Here is an 18,659-nt window from a genome sequence, read left to right on the forward strand (position 1 = left end):
AGTTTTAAGGCGTAGTTTTTCCTGATGTTATTTTTTTTTGGCCTGAAAACCATAAAAATCCACAGTTTCTGCTGGTAAAAACTAACTCTAAAGCCAGTAATAATATATTTGTCATTGATTTAATATGGAAGGTACAAGGAAAATGGATGCTTTCTGAACTGAGAGCTCTCTGACTTGTTAAAATTAGCTTAGATACTTCCTCTAAAATGGTATAAGTCTTGTCTTGARAAGAAAACAGTTATCTTTTTGCTTTTGATGGTTTACAGCAAGAGCAGAGGTAGGTCTTTCTCTTTAGTTCAGTGAATGTCAGAGCTCATGCTTGTTGCTTTTTCATGAGGCACTTAATATCTTTTATTAGCTGAATTCCGTATTTTTCCCCTTTCCTGCTAAGAAGTTCACCTGAACCCACTAACAAAAGTTTGTAAGCTTGGCAGTGTTTCACCTATTCAGCCCTTTCCTGATTTCTATGTGTGCACATGTGTAGATTTTTTTTAATAAATCCTAATAGTCCAAATTAATTTTCAAAATTGAAAATGCTGGGGACTTCATTCTCATTTTTGTCATTTGTTTAATACCGTTTAAAGAGGAACATTTTTTGTTTCATTGTATGCACTGTTTTGTCAGCATGTACCTCTCTGGGAGAAAAAGCCTTTCCAATGTTCTGTCTTTATCCTCAAAGCATGGTGTATCTTCTGTTCCTTGCATTGTTTGGAGCACTGTCTCAATGTCCTTTTACTGCAGAAATACCTATTTGTATTGGGAGTACCTAATTCCTCTTATTACAGTGATCCTGTCTCCGAGAGCACTCCTCACCTCCACGCTGGGGAAAACAAATCCCCCTCAGGTTGTGAGTTTCAAGCTGAGAAACCACACTGTGTTGAGGAGCCAAACAGCGGAGGAAGGGGGGGGGGGGGAAATGTGTTTTTCTGGGCTATTTGAGCTCCATTGAGCGCGATTGGTTTGCCCTTCATTTCCTGATGAAGGCTGCCCTCAGCAAGGACCAGGTTGGTCTGCCGTAGCTGGTAAGCAGGATCACTGCAGTCTCGGGAAGATGTCTTGTTGAAATGGACAGTATCTGTGGCATAAGCTTACATGCGGGATGAATGCACCACAGCGGGTTTCCAAATCTGTTGTCGTGCTGTGTCACGTTCGTTCAGAAAACAACCAAAACAAACCAAAGCAACCCTAACCCTCCGTATGGTGGGGGATCCTTCCATTGCTTGGTCTGTTTCTGTCTGGAAAGATCAAGCTACACAAAAGAGTGATGCCCAGTGACCCTGTATTCTTCCCAGTCTGTAATGTTCGTTCTTTTTTCCTTAAATTCAAGTATACGCTGATGTAGGCCAGCAGCAGTTACTGTCCAATTTCACACTCACCGCTGTCTAATACTGCAGAATACCGATAAAGCATGGACCTTTACCAACTGGAGAGGTTGCTGGCTACTAAACCAACACCAAGCTTGATGACAATATGAGCATGTCCATTTAACTGTGTATGCATGGAGTTAATTTTTTTTTATTTTTTTTAGTTTTACTTGTACTGAAGGCTTTTACTCATTCTAACTGGTATTTTGCTGTAAAACTGTCACTGATTTAATTGTTCTGTCCAATGGCTGGCTGATGCTTTGTCTTGAATATGAGGAAATTCGTTCATCGAGAAGGTGTACCATTCTCCCAAATCCCTTCCTGCCACTCCTGCCATGGGCACACATTTTGAAGCTGTGAAGTCAAAGCAAACCTTTCTCCCTGGGATGTTCCTCTTCATACCAGGCAGAGTTATTGGTTATGTATGACATCAGATCTCTTTCCTTCCTTTTCCTCATCAAATTCTTTACTGGTGCATTCAGGGATGTTTCTATATGAATTTTTGATTGATGTATAACTACTTTTCAAGATCTTTTTTTCTAACAAATTGTATCCAGCACTCCAACTTGCTTTGTTAAATAGAGAAGAGAAAGGCAGCCTGATGAGTTGGTCCCTCTCCAGCTTTTGTGGAAGTTGGCGGGAGGTTGTTATTGTGTTCAAGGGGAGCAGAAAGGAATCTGAATCCAAAATCTTTGCTAGTTCAGCTGCACTACTGTGCCTGATTCACAACTGGGGAGAGAGAAGAGACGGACACCCTTACTAAACTCTTTTCTAATCTAAGATACTTCAGTCATCAGAAAAGTACTTATGAAAATTGCTGACACTTCACGTGGTGTTATCTGTCCCCTATGTCATTCTGTATTATGTCTCCAACCAAAACTTTCATGTAGAGCTTAGAAGTATGCAACCAATGTGGCAATGGAAAATTCGTTCAGACTTTAGTCCATGACTATAACAGTGACAACTTTATCAGATATTTTCTTACTAGAAGAACTTTCACAAGTGGTATATTTGCTAATGCAAGGGACACAGGGGCAACAGCTTCAGTTTCATATACCATATTGGAGTTTAGAAAACACTCATCTGCTCTTTAAGAAGAGTAAATGGGATCTGGATCTCTGTACTACTTGGCAAAGCTTCTAGCTTCATTATATTTGAAAGATGGCCCCAAGTCCAAGTCTAAGTCTAAATAGAAGCCAGCTGGAATGTGACCAGAGACCATTCCTTTTACCAGCTGCAAACCTTTTCAGCCTCCATTGTGCCATGGAGCACCACTTGACATCTGACAACTGACATGCTAATAATTTGCTGTCGATCAAAGAATCCTTTAGGGTAAAACATGAGCAATTTCAGGACCTTGTAAATAAAGTTGTTTTTCTCCCTTCTGCTGCTATTTATATTCTGCAGTATGTAGTTGATATGTAGGGCCTGTATGAATACACTTTGTGGAAAGAGGTCAGAGAAAAGATGGTTTGGTTAATGTAAGTTATTTGTTCCTCACTGCTGTGAGAAGGTCACATTGCAATACTTGTAATGGTCCATCAGCATGATGCATGTCCTGACTGAGTGGTGATGGTGGAAAGAAGACCTCCAACTTTCATTTCTTCATGACCTCTTGACCTCTTGACTTTGTCACAGCAGAACRAGTTAGTTTTCCCACCTTAACCAGAGCAATATCCGGTGTGTTGATCTTYATGGCTGTGTTGGTTGTAATTATGCCCCAAAATCTGCTAATGCAATGGAAAGCATTTTGAGACATTTTTGCAATATGGATACTTTCTTATACCTTCTTTATACTTCTTATATACACTTGTTATACCTAGCTTTAATTTTCAGTTGTTCGGTACGTTGGCATTCCAGTGGGGTTTCCAGTAGTCTTAACTGAGCTCGTTTGTAGGTGTGGTGACTGGATTTGGTCGCTGCTCATGTCCATGTTGATACTTAAATGTAGTATTTTAACTTGCTGCAAAATAACTTTGAGAATGTCAGTGATGTATTGGTGTGCAAGTCTTTAATTGCTGGGTTGTCTACTAAARGTTGTGAGCCGCCAGGCAAATTTTTTCATAATGATACTTTTCCAAGTCTTGTCTTCCAAGCATAGATTAGGAAGTCTTTTTAAATCATTGTCCATTTGATATTTTGTAGTTTGAAATACTCAAGCTGTACTGATAAAAAATCCAGTACTCAAAAGTTATATCTAGGTTTGTAAATAGGTTGGTAGATATGTCAATTTATCTATACCTATCTATCACAGATAGGTGCTGTTTGACTTCTAGAATATAATGCCTGTGAACTTCTCACAGAGGTGCAAATCATTTACTTGCTGTCRTATGACAGACATAGTGCCAGAATTTCTTTGTTTCCACATTTGAGCTGATACCACTTTTCTTATGTCTTTTGTAATGCAGAGTGTAGTACTTTTAACCTTACAACCTTGCTATTAATCTGTTTCACTATTTCTCAATGATGAATTCCTTTTCTTTTGAAAACACTGTATACAGTTGTGTGCTAGCGTCAATAAAATTGACATTTGTGTAACAAGCTGTGGCATTTTCTCAAATTTCACTGAACATTGATTTAGTGTGAAACTGTTGGTAAATCCTTTCTTGCTAGCTGTAATAATACAGAACTTCAAGACAAATACTACTTTGACTTTGATTTATACTAGGCTACATAACTGTCATGATTACGTAAACTAACAACTGTATTTTTTTTTTCTTTCTCTTTTCAAAGCAATGACACATAAACATGAACTGGTTTGGAACTGGAAAACATTCATGTTCTAGCAATAAATTTGAGTTGTTCTAGAAAATAAATAGGTTTTACTACTGGCTTAATTATATTTATTGGTGCCTCTGTTTACTGGAGTGTCTCAGTTGTAGTTACAGGAACACTTAGCTAATACAGTCTAGGAAGGATATAAACACATCAGAGTAATATATATTTGACCTTAAGTATATGGTGATGTATGTGTTTTACATTTAGTCCTAGACAACCTATTAGCTGTGATAATTGAGAGTTTGTCATGTTTTTTGTTGCATTTTAAGGAAACAAAACAAACCAGACTGTAAATGTTTTTCTGTATGAAAGATCCAGCTTCTAGTTTAAAACAGGCTTAGATTTTCATAGATTTGAAGGAGGGGACAATTGGGAAGCACTGGGCATTTTTGGCAAACTCTTTCCTTTGTGCAGTCAGTAGACTGGCTGCCTCCCAAGAGACAAAATGCTGATTTCAATATTATTTAATGTAGTGTATATGAACCAGTGGAAGTRTAATTAATTGTCTATTTTTAAAAAAATCTAAAATTAAATGGGACTTTATATTTGTGATAATCTAAAATTGTCATGCTTTCTGCATTAAAAATATTGCTTTTCTTATGTAAATGTAATGCTAGCATTTCCATCCCAAACAATCAGAGGAGCATGGAAAGACCTACAAGGTATAATATGCATACTTCTGTTGTGTGTAGAAATTGGGAAAATAGTAGTTTTTTCCCTTCATATTAGATATGACTGTTGTTACTTAGGAGCAATACTGCCATAGAAAGTCCTGTTTCTTTTCCTCTAGACTTCTACGAGATACATGTATTCTAACATGTATCCTGTAGCTCCCTATGAAGTACTTCAGCTGATTTGGGTCTTTGGAGTTGTACTTTGCTAGAAAGAATAACGCTCCTAGGGTGGCTCCCTTATTATTGCATTTATTATATTGTATGCCTCTCTTAAAACTGAGGAAACCATTCTGTTTCTTAGAATGAATTACAATGTTGAAAATTTTGGCATGAATTTGATGTTTAGCAGTAAAYCTTGGCAGCATAGTCATGTATGGTTTCATCCCTAAGACAGACACTATTTCCAGTCAGTTCCATCAGCTAAAAGAATGTTTCAGTCCATTGGTTAATGCAGGTAGATGGATCTCCTCTTATTTTAAGTCCATTTGGACTAGTTTGAGGACCCTGATGGCTGTATCTTGTAGTGAAATTTCCCATGCTGCAACTGAAGCTTGTAACTTTTTGGTACCTTCTGGAAAAAGCCTATCCTAACTGAGATTTCTTTTTTATCATTTCTTTAGCAGGTTCTCTGACTGGCAGCCCTCACCTGTCAGAGCTTTCCATCAATTCTCAAGGAGGACCATCAGTGGCAAATATGTCCTTATCTCCAAACTTGAGCCCTGATGCCAAGCAGTCATCTCCCTTGATCAGCCCTTTGCTGAATGACCCATCATGCATCAGGACGGATGATGAGGAAGAGGTCAAAAGAAAGGTAAGACAGCTGGCTTTGGCTCTGTTTTCCATGTTGTGTTTTAGTAGTTTGTTTTAACAAAACCCTAAACTCCAATATATTACTGGAGGGGGAATTTCCAGGTGACGAGAGGAAAGAAACAGTTTGAACCTTATGCAGGAATGTCCAACCCCAGCTCTCCAGGCTCTCTCTGCTGGGAGTGCCATTCGCATTTGGCTGTGGGAGTAGAAAATGCTCTCTCTGAGCCACAGTCTTCAACATTCAGCTGGAAGTATTTGGCTCAGCCCCATCATTGCAGCAAAGCCATGAGGGAGCATCACGTTCAAAACTGTTCTCAAAGACAGAAGTGGCTCTGTCTGAGCCAGAGTATTGCGAGCTTGGGCTGGCTTGTCCYTGTTGCAGCAGTCCAGGAGCCTCCTTCATTGACTGAATGCTGTGCTGCACAGCAAGAGGGGCTTGCTCTTGTGCCTGTGTTGCCTGCTTTCTCTCCTGAGCTGGGAGCATATGAGAAGGAAGAAGGTGGGAAAGGAAGTTGGAAAGTGGGAAAGTGTTTGAGCAAGATCTCCTTCCCCGCTATGCATGGTTAGCTGGTATATGAAAGGAATTTGGGAAGAAGAAAAGCTACGAATAAATTAATAGTCTGTGCTAGTCCAAGTGAAAGCAGCCCAATGACTGTTGTAACTTACACCAGCTGATGATGGTTCCCATGGAGTGGGGTACTGACTGAGAAATGCCCCCACAGTCCATCTCTCCTCACCTCCCTTTCTAGTGTATCCTCTGCACTGATGACCTTGAGGGAGGAAATAAAAAAGCAAAAGATTCTGTGGATGTTCTGGTCTTCTTCTATGCTTCCTGAGCAACTGTTGAAACTACTAATGGTTTTTCCTCTTGGATAACGCAGGACGATTGTTATCCTAACCCACTGCGAGGTTGTCCCACTGCTGGGAGAAAACTTATGGATTTGACTTTTTTGAGAGTATTTTGCTGTAGGTCTTCACCCTGCCAATGGGACTTTTAATACTCAAACAATAATTTTTGAATCATTTGTCAGGTTTGATTGAAATGGTTACCTAGCCTGCAAGGAATTTCTTTCTGAGCTTCAGAATATGTCCTGCTCCAGAACCACAAAATAAGCTTAAAGGGACATCAGCACCAGAGAGCTATGGAAATAACCTTGGCGGAAAGGAATCTCTCAAGAATCCATAGAAAGTGTTTGCTGTCTTGTGTTTGCAAGGAAAGATTGCTCTTGGGGCTTAGGAACATTAAAGCATGAGTCACAGTAACCGGAAGCAAGGGTCACTGGCTTATAACTACCTTGGTGGTTGTTGTCTACAGCTTTTTGTGCAGAAGGCAGCTCCGTAAAAGCAGGTGAAAACCTAATGTGTTTGCAATTTTCAGAGATTCCCAACTGAGAAAGCTTACTTCATTGCTAAAGAAGTAGCAACCACGGAACGTACATACCTGAAGGACCTTGAAGTCATCACATCGGTATGTTTACTTGAACGCTATTCATGAAACACGTGAAGCTGTACTCAGTAGTGTTTTATCTGCTCCATTTAACGTCTTAGCTGTTCCATGCTACTTTATATTCTGCACTCTGCAGTGCACAGGAGTACAACTATAGGGAAGGAATAATGCAAAAATCAGAAAGTAGAAATTTGCACTGTGGTTAGTAACTATTTCAGGTTGAAGAACTTGAAACAGTTCATTTATTCTTTCTTCTCTCTCATGCTTTGATGTTGCAACTATTAAAATGCCTATGGGTTTTTAATGATTTCTCTTAAAACTGAAGTAGCTCCCTAGAGGGATGTATTAAGGTTTTCCCTGGCTTAAATGTTCTCCATTCAACATGAAATATTGCTCTAGCACATACTTGAATGATTCTGATTATGCAGTATGTTAAACTCTTAGGCAGCTTACTATCTTGCAGTATCTTACTACCTGGTCAGAGTATGATGATTGTTAACACCAAGACAAATCTGTGCTTTCTTTGCGCACACAGCAACAGTCCTGTTTAATTTTTAAGAGTAACATRTGCAAGATTTGGCCTTAAATAATATTTGTCTGTAAAAGGGCACTGGATCCAAGACCTCTCGTGGTGTTCCAGCAGTGCTGCCAGTTTCAGACATCCCAGCTTGTCCTAAGCGTGAAACATCATCAGGGTTGTTCATTTAGGGTGCATTGCCACCTCCTGCATTGAGTAGTATGATAAGGAGGACATGAAGCAGGGAAGAGCCAGTTGTACCAASCAGGGAGAGAGACCTTCTCCTCAGCTTCTGTTTTGTTCCAGGAGGCCCCGTGGCAGATGCAGTTGGTTCTGGGCCAGTGTAGACATAGCCAATGCAGGCTAGAGCAGCATGGTTGTTACAGGCAATAAGATAGCTGTGGCTTCACTGCCTACTCTCCCTGGCTTTCTGAATAAGCGAGGTAATGAAAGAAGAGGACGGTGGTGAGACCATTGCTGCAATCCCAGCAGCAAGTAGCCAGTGCCATTGGAGGTGGTGGAAGGAGCGAGTCTCGTGCATGAAATATGAGACTTGGTAGATCTTCACCTACCTTAGCTTTGCTCAGTGCAGCCATAAAGTGGGGGAAAGGAAGGCTTGTGTTGGGTATCTGTTTATACAGGTCTGGGTCAGCTCCAGCTGATGCAATGTCAGGGCTGCTGTACCCTCTTACAGCAGCCTTTTAAGCACTGCTGAAAGTCAGTCATAGATAGCTGGAACACCTCCAGACAATGAGGAGGGAATAGTGTTATCATGGTGAAGATACGAATCCATGCCACCTTGGCAAACCTGTGGGCTGAAGGTTTTGCATCACCCGTATGCCTACCGGGATGAAATTAAAGAGAATATGGAGCAAAAGTGACTCCAGGCACCTACTGAACTCTGAACAGTGTTTGGTACTGACTCTCCTGTTCTCTGACTAGCATCTTGACTTGAAAGTGCAATACTCTGTGCTTCTCCTTGCTCACTTTGCAAAGTGGATGATGTTCTCTATCCACACAGAGTAACATGGGCTTGAGTATTTGCTGTATCAACTTCTGTCAAGGGGATTAGAATTAGGCAAAGAAAACGCAGAGAACATTTTTTGTTTTGACTGAAACACTATTTTCTTCTTAAACCTACAATATTTGCAAATTTAGTCTGAATTGACCAACCAGTTTGGACTTGAAAAGAATTTTCAGGGTTTTATCAACTGTGGCAGTGAGGAAGGGAGTTTCTGTTTTTAGCCAAGAGCCCCAGTTCAGCACATGGGAGTGTCAAGGGAAACCTGGGTTATACTCTTAGTGCCAGCTAAACAGGTCCTTACTGGGTTAGGTGTATATGTGTTTCCTGTATGTGTTTTATGTATAAAGACAGCAAATGATCATACCTGCTTCATTGCATCCACTTGATAACTTTGCTTCTTTTTGCTTTGTAGTGGTTTCAGAGTGCTGTGAGTAAAGAGGATTGCATGCCCGAAATACTGAAAAATCTAATTTTCTCCAACTTCGAGCCTTTGCACAAATTTCACACTGGTTTTCTCAAGGAAATTGAGCAGAGACTTGCTCTGTGGTAAGACTGTTATTTATTTATCAGTGTTATTTCATGCAGCTTAGCATTTTCACATTCCCTTTTTGCTAACTCTTTGTGTCATGTGATTTGACTGCTATGATTCATTTGTGCGAGTCGCAGATGTTGGTTATTAACAGACTGCATATACTGAATCATGGCTTGTTCGTGTTTACTTGATAAAGTCTATTGTTCAGATCTCTCAGTCAGGTACGGACATATGTAAATGAGATGGTAATACTGGATAAAGCTTCCTCTTGCCAAAYGTCACTGTCCCTGTATGTCAGTTCATCTGAAAGACATGCTGCAAGCAAGGCTTGTAAGTGATGAAGAGGGAGACAAAGGTTCAAATCATGCTTCTGTCAGATAGGGATATGCTGGCAGGAGTTTTAGAGAGCAATTGCCCATTCAACAGCACCATGACTTTGACATTCTCAGGGTGCACAGTGYGCTCTGCAAACAGGCAGAGTTTTAGAAGAGGATGTTGGTCTTGAAAACTATCTATCCCTAGCTTTAATAGCGACAATGAAACGTGGCAGTTTTGGAAAATAACTGTGAGATGAGTAATTGTTCCCTGGTAGGACTCTGAAAGTCAGTGCATTTGGCCAGTGATATCTGAGCCAAGGCAGTACACAGAAACCCTCTCCTCCCTCTGACTTGACCCATGTGGACTAGGTTGCCTTGCTCTGTGCAGGCATTTGCTGAAGGTTTATCTTCAGTGGGGGCAGCCAGAGCTTTTCTTTCTCAATTAAAAGAGTGACATTGGAAAATCACATGAAAGCAGAGGCTGTGTACCCYTGCAGGCAGTCCTGATGAATGTAATCAGTTTAATGCCCGTTTAACCAATTAATCAAAACAAAAGCAAAATACAATCTAAGAATGTGTGAATTTAGCTCTTATGATGTGACGAGCAAGGTCTTTGGATGAGAGCAAATACAGTGCAAGCTAGTGTTATCCAAGCTCAGAAATATACCAATGCCTTCATCTCTAGGCTCCTTAGTGTCTCTTAATTGTGTGTAGGAATAGAGCTGCAGTTCATTTCCATCTATGTGGCATTTTTGTGATGTGTGAAATGTGTTTTGTATAGGAGTAATGTAATCACACCAAATGGTTCACAAAGCCTGACTTATACTTGATTATTCAGTGTAATGCTTTGAAGTCAGAAGTTTATATAGGGTCTAGCAGTGATTTCCAGGGGTCCTTTGAGTATCATCCCTTTCTGCATCCTGTGACTGATGTTACAGACTATCTTGCAAGATCTCTCTAAGCTATTCCATTTCCTGCTGCCTTGCCAGGTAAAAATGACTTTAGGGTTTAGGTCATATATATGCAGGAAATAAGACACGGTGGCAATTGATGATAGTTACCAGATACCAGGTATTTTATAGGGAAAAAGGACTGTGATATTGCCGCATAGAATTGGCATGCTCGTCCATGGCTTTGTGGTTGACATTTGACATGAGCTTACTTTTAAGATATGTGCTGCATAGTAACTCTGCCTGCATCTCCCTTTTTCCCTWTGGGCTGCTACTGATTTAATACAGACTACTTTCTTACTTCTGTTACTTGCTTTAGAGGTACTACAAGAATGCTCTTCCAAATCCTATAAAATAGTGATTGCTGCCCCAGACAYGCTGTAGGATTAGCAGTAGTTGGGATAGGGGGTGTGATGAGAAAGGGAAGATTTGTACAGTTTGTAAAGGGCAGAGTTCTGCTTTCCACTGAGTCAGTCTAATCTAGTGAGCTTGATGGACTTATTTGGACTAATTGAGAGAGAGGACACATTTGGCCGTATGTTATGTAAGTGTCTTTTTCTTTTGAGAGAGGGTAATTTTATCCCGATAGATTTGTTAAGTTCTATCAGAATAAAGAAGTATCTAATCAGATAATCAAGAAAGGGAGATTACAGCTGAGTGTTTGGGTGCTGATTCCTAGGGCATATGTTGAAATAGAGGTTCYTCCTACATCCTTCTGATTGTTGTTATAGGAGGATGTCAACCTCCTATTCAGACGTGATGTTTCTCAGAACTTGGATTACTTCAGTAACCGCCTATCACTGCTCCTTGTGTGAAAGGTATCTTTTAGTAAGTAGGGAGAGATATCCTAATGGCAGAGCAGCTGATAAAACCAACCACACCTGACAGTTTTAACCGAGTTTCCCATCAAAGGATCTATTGCAAAGCACACATGTAAGGAGAAAACGGAAAAGAAATTGGTACCAAGTCAAATTGCCCRGACTACTCACTTGCATTGATATCTTTGACACATAGATCTGTAAGCAATAGGGCACTGTTTGGACCAGAAGTTGTCCCAGTGCTTTCACACATTGCCAATGTAGTGTGTGATTTCTGAGACCTTCCAGACTGATGCAACTTGGCCTTCCATTTTTTGATCCATATTCCATCTTTCAGGACTCCAGTATCTCACCTTTAGATGAACTCTCTCCTGCACTGGGACATGCCCAATGAGCAAATACCAGAAAGACAGAGGGAGTTAGCCTAGCTGTAGGTGCAGTTTTTGGATATAAGTTTATCCAGCATGCATCTGGCAGGCTGTTCTCTGTCTCATCTTCCTCTGAGTCCTGTAGGTACCTGGAGGTATATTGAAATAGAGGTGGGTATACTGAAACAGAAGTACAGAGCTGCTCTTTCCCTTTCTATGCCCGTGGCACAAAGCACAGAGGAGTTGCAGAACAGGGTGCGTCTTGGGTAGTCAAAAACTCTCTGAGCTTGCATGTGTGGTGCCAAGTAAGCCCATCGTGGAGTATATAGACAGACGGTGCATTTCCAAGAAGCCTAGTTACTCAGAGGCACACAACCTCTCAGTTTAAAGTGCTTCTTTCTGTGCTTCGCATGGGAAGAAGACTTTAAAAACTTTAAAAAGCAAAATGTTTTCAGCTGACTTTGCAACTGTAAATGACACAGACAACATGGGGCCGTTCTCTAGTCACTTGAGAGATCTCAGTGGTATTCAGCATGTTCRGGAACATGAGGAATTCAGATACAGAATGACAATAGCTTCCATCACTGAAGAGCTGGAACGGTGCTAAGAGGGAGCTGATGAATGATGAGGCCTGGRTAATGCTGTGTGGATCTAGCACATCCATATTTCTTCAGAAGAAGAGGCAAATCTGGTGGCTTTTAGAAACAGAGCATACAGAGAAGATTTTTATTTTGAATGCCATAAAAGGTTCAGAAAACACAAATAAGACTTTGTCTTCCAGTCTGAGCATTTAAGAGACAAAATGTTACAGCCTGTTGGGAGCCTCAGTTGCTGTGAGGTCCCCAAACACAAGCACTGAAGTAATGGTGAGATATCTGGGGAATTCTGCTGGAGTCACTAGGAAAAGAAACTCATAACAAATATTTAGGCTGCTGGGGGTTTATGKTTTTCTTTTGTTTTTCCTTTTCGATGAACATCTTTTAGAGCTGAGTAAGCCTTTTGTTTTTCAGCTTTTCCTTACATTCTATGGCTATTGTTTGACAAAGCTGTAAATCTGACTTGGAGGCTCCTAGTACCACATTAAAACTGTAGTAGCTTTATGATACAACATGCTACTCTTTCTATGAAGTTACTCTGTAATCCAAATTTCTTCAAATTGATTCAAAAATATTTTGATGAGGTAACTTTGTCCCAACTGGGCACCTCAGCCATTGCCTGCTCTCCCACGGGTAGTGTAAGAATTCTGTGTATTAAGAATTCTGCTATATCATCTGCTCTGATTAATTTGACAGAAATGCAGTCATGTTCCTGCCCTGGATCTGGATCTAATTTGCAACCCAGAGTGTGGGCTTACCTAATGCAATACCAGTGCTGTACGTGGGGTTTGTTTTTAAAGCCCTGGCACATTTGAATATGGAAATTAGGRTCATGGACTAGCTGGTAGGTCTGTTCAAGGTGTTACTTTTGATGTGTAGGTGTTTTTATGTTATACCACAGATGCGGAGATAAATTTCAAGCAGTAAACTGTATCCTGTAAAGATTACAGTTTAAATAGTGAGTGGCAAAAATAGAGAGTCGCTTAGTGTATAGAAAAACAAACTGGTGACAGCGTGGTAAGGAATAGCAGTTTTTCAACCATGTGGTCAAGGTCGTTTAGTTCAAAGTATGTCCAAACTGTCACACTTGTGTCTATGTCTTTGGCACTGGGTAGTGTTGAGCCTGTGGGTTTTGGTCCTTTCTGCTACCCCAGCACAGAGCACTGGGCAGCCTGTAAAAGCAGCCCGGGAAGCCATGTACCTCCTCAAGAGTATGGCTCACACTGAGCTCAGTAGYACTACTGCAGTCAGATGCTGGCAGAATTCAAGCTAGCTTATTTAAATCTTAATTTTCTATGTCAGCTCTTTTAATTTGCCAGGCAAGGCAGAAGGAAGGTGAAACGTTTGTCTTGAGACATGAGCGTGCTCTGCCTTCCTCCAAGGGCTGCATGTCCTATGGAAAAAAGACCTTTGAACAAAAGGGTTGTGGACTTTGTCAAGCTACTGAAACCGCTTGGTTCCTCCAGCATGTTATGGGAGCTTGCCTAAGAGCAGAAACCCCCCACAGGGAATAATCTGTTTTCCCCTAGCGGGTAAGATGCTGAGTTTTATTAACCTAAAGTGCAGTTCAGCCTCCTTGCTCTCTATGGGCATCAGGTGGTGAGTCTAAGGTTTGTTTCAGACCTTCGTGTTGTGTATTGGAAGCTCTTGCAGGACATCATTCCCAGCTCTCTTGGGACTTGAATCATGTGGAGAGCTGCTGCGCTGCAGAATTGCTGGGAAGAGAGCAAGCCAGCTGTTACATTGTCATAACAATTGTTAAACATATCTGTGCTTTTCATTTATTAAAACTCTATCGATGTTCTGTATTTGGCTCAGAGAAGCTAAGGTTGTGCACACTATTAAAAGCCTTTCTGGCTTGCTTGCCCCTTTCTGAACTGTTTGAACCTGCCTTCAGAGGCAGRGCATTTGCTATTGAGTATCCAAAGGACTGGTAACCTTTTGACCCAATTTTAGATTCTGACAGGTTCGATTTGTCTCTTCATACAATGCACCCATTTTTCTCTTTCCTATTGCATTCCCTCAGAGCAGCAGCTCTCAGTGTCTAGCACAGATTGAGAAATATTTCTAACAAGACATGAATTGATGCTGACACCAATAGCCAACTGCAGAATATAGGAATTTGCTACATTTTTCATARCTACAGTTTGTTTCTGACCAGAAAACAACAGATTCCCAGTGCTTTTACTGTGCAGCATCAGAAGGTTGGTCTCAGCCCACTGTTCATGTCTCYGACCATGTTCCTGGGAGCAAGTGGTAAATATTGCACTTGAGGCCCTGTATTTCAGGGAGGGGAAGGAATGACCTTTGGTGGATAGGGACAGACAGACATGGAGCTCTGCCCTCTTGTCCGGCAGGGGAGGAGGAGGAAGAAAAAGCAAGGGATGGGAGAGGGAACAGCTGTTAGCAAGCACCAGGAGAAGTCCATCGGGCAACCGTGGTCTCGTCCAGGTTGCTCCTCAGCAAGGCTTTGGGTGCTGCGGGGCCAGGAGCTCTCAGATTTTTTGCTATTCAATATGCTATTCAACACTGACTGGCAGAGTATCCCAGTGACTTAAAACTGGCTTCTGTTTCCCAATGTCTGAGAGATTTTATGATAAAGAAGAAGAGGTGTTGGCAGTACAACTAGAACATGACATGCTCCATTAGCATCTGGCCAGTTGAATATGAAAAGCTAGTTAGGTTTTGATCCTTCATTTAGTTAAGCTGTTCAATAGGCGATTCATTCAGACCATAAGCACTGTTTCCCAGCCAAAAAACTGAGCTCATCTTCCCACACCTCTTCAGGTGTTTGTGTTGCAGGTTTCCAGACTGGCTTCTGTAAATTCTGACAGGAGAAGGAAAATGGAGAGACATAAATTTATCCCCTTGCTAGATCACTTAAGTGCTGCAGAGAGCAATGGTAGGAAAAGCCAGAATAGCTGTTTCTGCCCTCAGAAGTCCTATTAGGAAGTGTGAATCTGTGTTCAGGGCCTTACCCATGCACTGGAAAGAAAAAACATCACGTACAATTAAGAAATGCAGGCAGATTTATCTTCTTACAGGGAAGCCAGTAATCTCACTCCAGGTTTGAAGGCACTTCTGAGGAAAGCTGCTACTCAGTGCTACCAGATGTGGCTGAGAAACGTGTTGCTGATAATTTGCAAAAAAAAGCTCTTAGATCTTAACATATGAAAGGAGGAGGCTTAACCAGGATTTGAAGAAGCCAGTTTGGAAAGCTGTAATAAAAAACACAGAGAGRGGTGTAGGAAAATGAGCTAAGTGTGGATTTACTAACCATTTTCTCTTTGGGAAATAATGCTTGTAATCAGACAGAAAAGCCTAATAAGCAGTTCATGTTAATACAGTAGCAAAACCTCATGCCCTCTCAAATGTAAGAGCATTAACCATGTACTAGGTCATGGTGGGTTAAGTTTTGGGTTGAGGTTTTTTTTTTTTTTTTTTTTNAGAAATGAGGACCACAGTTACAAAGGTACCTTTGCGTTATTTGCAGAAATGAGATGTGTGTTTTGTAGGTAGCTCACTTTTGACAGGAAATTTTGCATTACTGAAGTCACTCTTGGGTACTTCTGGAGATTTAAGATGTGTTGCATCCAAATGAATGTGAAAYGATGAGAAAGAAGTAGCTAGTCCAGGATCTGCTGGTCAGACCCAGASTCCTGTTACATTCAGCAGCGTTAGCTGAAATGGACAGGATGTTTTGTAATAGCAGTCTATCAGAGAGAAAGAGGGTGTTTTGTTTTGTCAATTCTGCTTTTCCAGTTGCAAAGCAGTAATTTCTTTAAAAGGTAGCTTTAATGAGGAGTTTTAAGGTATTTCTTAATATTAGGACTTCAGTTAATAGCACTTTAGAAAAGTCCGAAGTGTCTAAGCGCTTAAAGAMAAGCTGTAGTGTCTAGGAGGGAGAGTCTGTTCCTTAGCGTGTAACAGAAGGTCACACTGTACAAATCTCTGTCTTCCTAGGGTTGCACTTGAGATTTTTACACTGAGCTGGAAAAAAATCTGAGATATTTTTTCTTCCTTCTCTGCCTCCCTAGCAGCCCCATCAGATTTTTGTTCCTTCCACTAGTGTTTTTYGATGATTGAGGATAGTATGGGCTGAACTGGGATTTCCTTTCATTCATTCTCCATGATGTACAGTGAGGAGCTTCCATAATTCAAAAATCTGACATAGCTGTTTGCATAGTCCCTGTAAGTCGAGCTGGTGGCCATCTTTAGCATATGAGATAGTGTCAACACTGAGTTCCTCATCAGGTGTAAAAGCCAGTCTCCCCCTCTTTGCTTGCAGTTACACACTTGCAGAAAATGAGCAATGAGCRTATTTGTTGAATAATATCTCTACTATCCAGCACCGTTTTCAGTGGCATTAGACCTCYCCACGCTGTGTTGGTTGTATGAGGGCACATTATGAGTATGGAAAAAACAGCTCTCATGTCTTCTGTGGAGCTGGGGGTCATAAATCAGTTTCTCACAAAAATTTGTAAGAAGTTGGTTCCCAAATTTACAGCTCTATCCCTTGTCACTGGCAGGTAGGTACCATGTTTGAATGGTAACCTGTGAAAACCAGGAGCAAGAAGAACAGTTTGGCCATTGATGCACAACAAATGGGCAGCATCTTCCCATCAGYGGGCCAAGAACTTTTATTCAGAGCATGAACTGTGGGGAAAGCTCTCTCTTACATGTCTCTGTGTTTCAGGCTGCTGGAGCCCTAAGATGCCATGCGATGCCCTGAGGGTTGCTTTTGTATATTCTGAATTGTGGGGTACCCTTTTGTTGGGTTTTCTTTCCTTTTTCTTTTCTTTTTCTTTCCTTGGGCTTTGCATGGTGGGGATCTGGGGAAGGCAGTAATATAGTGTGGAGGTTCCTGGGGAGTCCAGGGAGACAGCAGGGCTGGAGCAGATGAAGGGTTGTAGGAGGCAGATGTGAAACCGTCATKTTCTTCCCCTGCCATCCCCATGCCTGTCTTTGGCTTCCCCTGCCCCTCTGGGCTACACTATGGCTTACATGCCTATGCACCATCCATYGTGAGAGGATCACTTCTGTTTTGAGAGGCAGCGTTTGCATGGAAATAAAGGACCAAAGCAGGGAGAAAGGTTGGAAAGAGGAATACTGGGCCCTCCTGTTTGTGTGTTTTCTCAGGCTTTCAGTTCTTGGAGCAGGATTCTCCTGCCTACGACATACGTTGTCCCCATTGGCTCAGTCTGATGGCTCTGCATAATTCAGCTCTTTGCTCCCCAGACAGTGGCTGCAGAGACACTGGTGCTTTTGGAGAACTCAGTTCTCTCCCTCTCTGTCTCTTCTGGCAAGATGCAGGATGAGACTTGAAAGCCCTCAAACAGCTGAAGCAAGCCTTGGGCCAGCTCATGGCAGAAGCTCCCAAGGAAGAATATTTGTGGTGCCTTGCATGTGGCTGAGGTGATGCGATGCTGTGCAAGTCATCTGTGCCACCATGCTGAAGAGGGGACAGGCAGTTAACTTTTAGGAAATAAGGAYCTGACTTTTCAATGAACAACTGCACTAAGGATTAGCTGAAGTTCATGAAGTTGGTGGGAGCACTTGCTATGACTTCAGTAGTCTTGGGGTCAGACTGGAAGTAGCTAGCTAGTGTATACGAGCTTGGCTTGGCAAAGAATATTGCAGCCAAGCTATATGTAACCTTGAGATCAAAAAAGCAATTTTCTATTTTAAAAATAGCAGTCAGTAATCATGTCCTTAATGGTTATCTTGGCAATAAAACAGAAAGGTACCAAATGACTGAAGTCCGTTAGATTAAATGCATGCAGACATGTAAGAAGGGATCCTGACAATGCCARAGAGTTGGAGAATAACACACAAAGCAAGAATTCCCCTAGAGCTRGTTGCCAAATACCGTGTTGTTACTGGCAGCGGTGCAATTCATCTGGCTTTGACATTTCTGGGATTGTGTGCAACTGCGCAGCATGAACCATTCTGGGGGGATGCTGCATGTTGGCCACACAGGTGGAGGGCGACTTTMACTAGCTGCCACTGCGGCACTCCTGCCCTGGGATTCAAGTGGTTGTGGTTTTTAGTCAGAGGTGCTTCGATATGCACCCCTTGGAGTAAAGCATTAGTGGCTGGAAAATTTTATTTTCAGCCTCGGAGGAAGTCTCAGTGGGGAGAGCTGCTGGAGGGAAAGGAGGTGGGGAAGGGACAGGGAGGGAACAACACAGAGAGGAGAGGCGACACTGATGGAAACCTCCTGGAGAGAGAAGTTAGACTTCTACCCTCAGCGAATTTGGGAACTCTAGACTTGTAATGTCAATACGTGCTTCTTTTGCTCCTTGCAGTATAGACCATTTCTTAGGTACGTTTTAACTATGTGCAGCAAATGGCGGTGTTTATTTTATGCAGTGCTTTTGCAAACTGGTACAGCTAGTTACAGTTACCATTGACACAACCCAACCTCCTACCCTGGTGTAACCTTTGGTTTCAGAAAAACATTA

The 18,659-nt window shown here is 41.6% G+C and overlaps 1 protein-coding gene across 6 annotated transcripts in view; it reads left to right on the top strand.

Moving 5' to 3' along the window:
- The window catches only part of FARP1 (FERM, ARH/RhoGEF and pleckstrin domain protein 1), a 174,851-nt gene that overhangs the window by 136,467 nt on the left and 19,725 nt on the right, over positions 1-18,659 (top strand). For 4 of the 6 annotated variants that reach the window (XM_085305972.1, XM_085305976.1, XM_085305977.1 and 1 more), the window contains exons 13-15: positions 5,437-5,627; positions 7,005-7,094; positions 9,027-9,160. In XM_085305972.1, the coding sequence (XP_085162098.1) occupies positions 5,437-5,627; positions 7,005-7,094; positions 9,027-9,160 (415 nt within the window). The remainder of the gene's footprint in view (positions 1-5,436; positions 5,628-7,004; positions 7,095-9,026; positions 9,161-18,659) is intronic. The other 2 variants (XM_085305973.1, XM_085305975.1) reach the window with 1 other exon arrangement.

This window comes from Rhea americana, unplaced genomic scaffold (assembly GCF_003343005.1).
Source record: "Rhea americana isolate MKP2758 unplaced genomic scaffold, rheAme1 scaffold_23, whole genome shotgun sequence".
Classification (NCBI taxonomy): Eukaryota; Metazoa; Chordata; class Aves; order Rheiformes; family Rheidae; genus Rhea; species Rhea americana.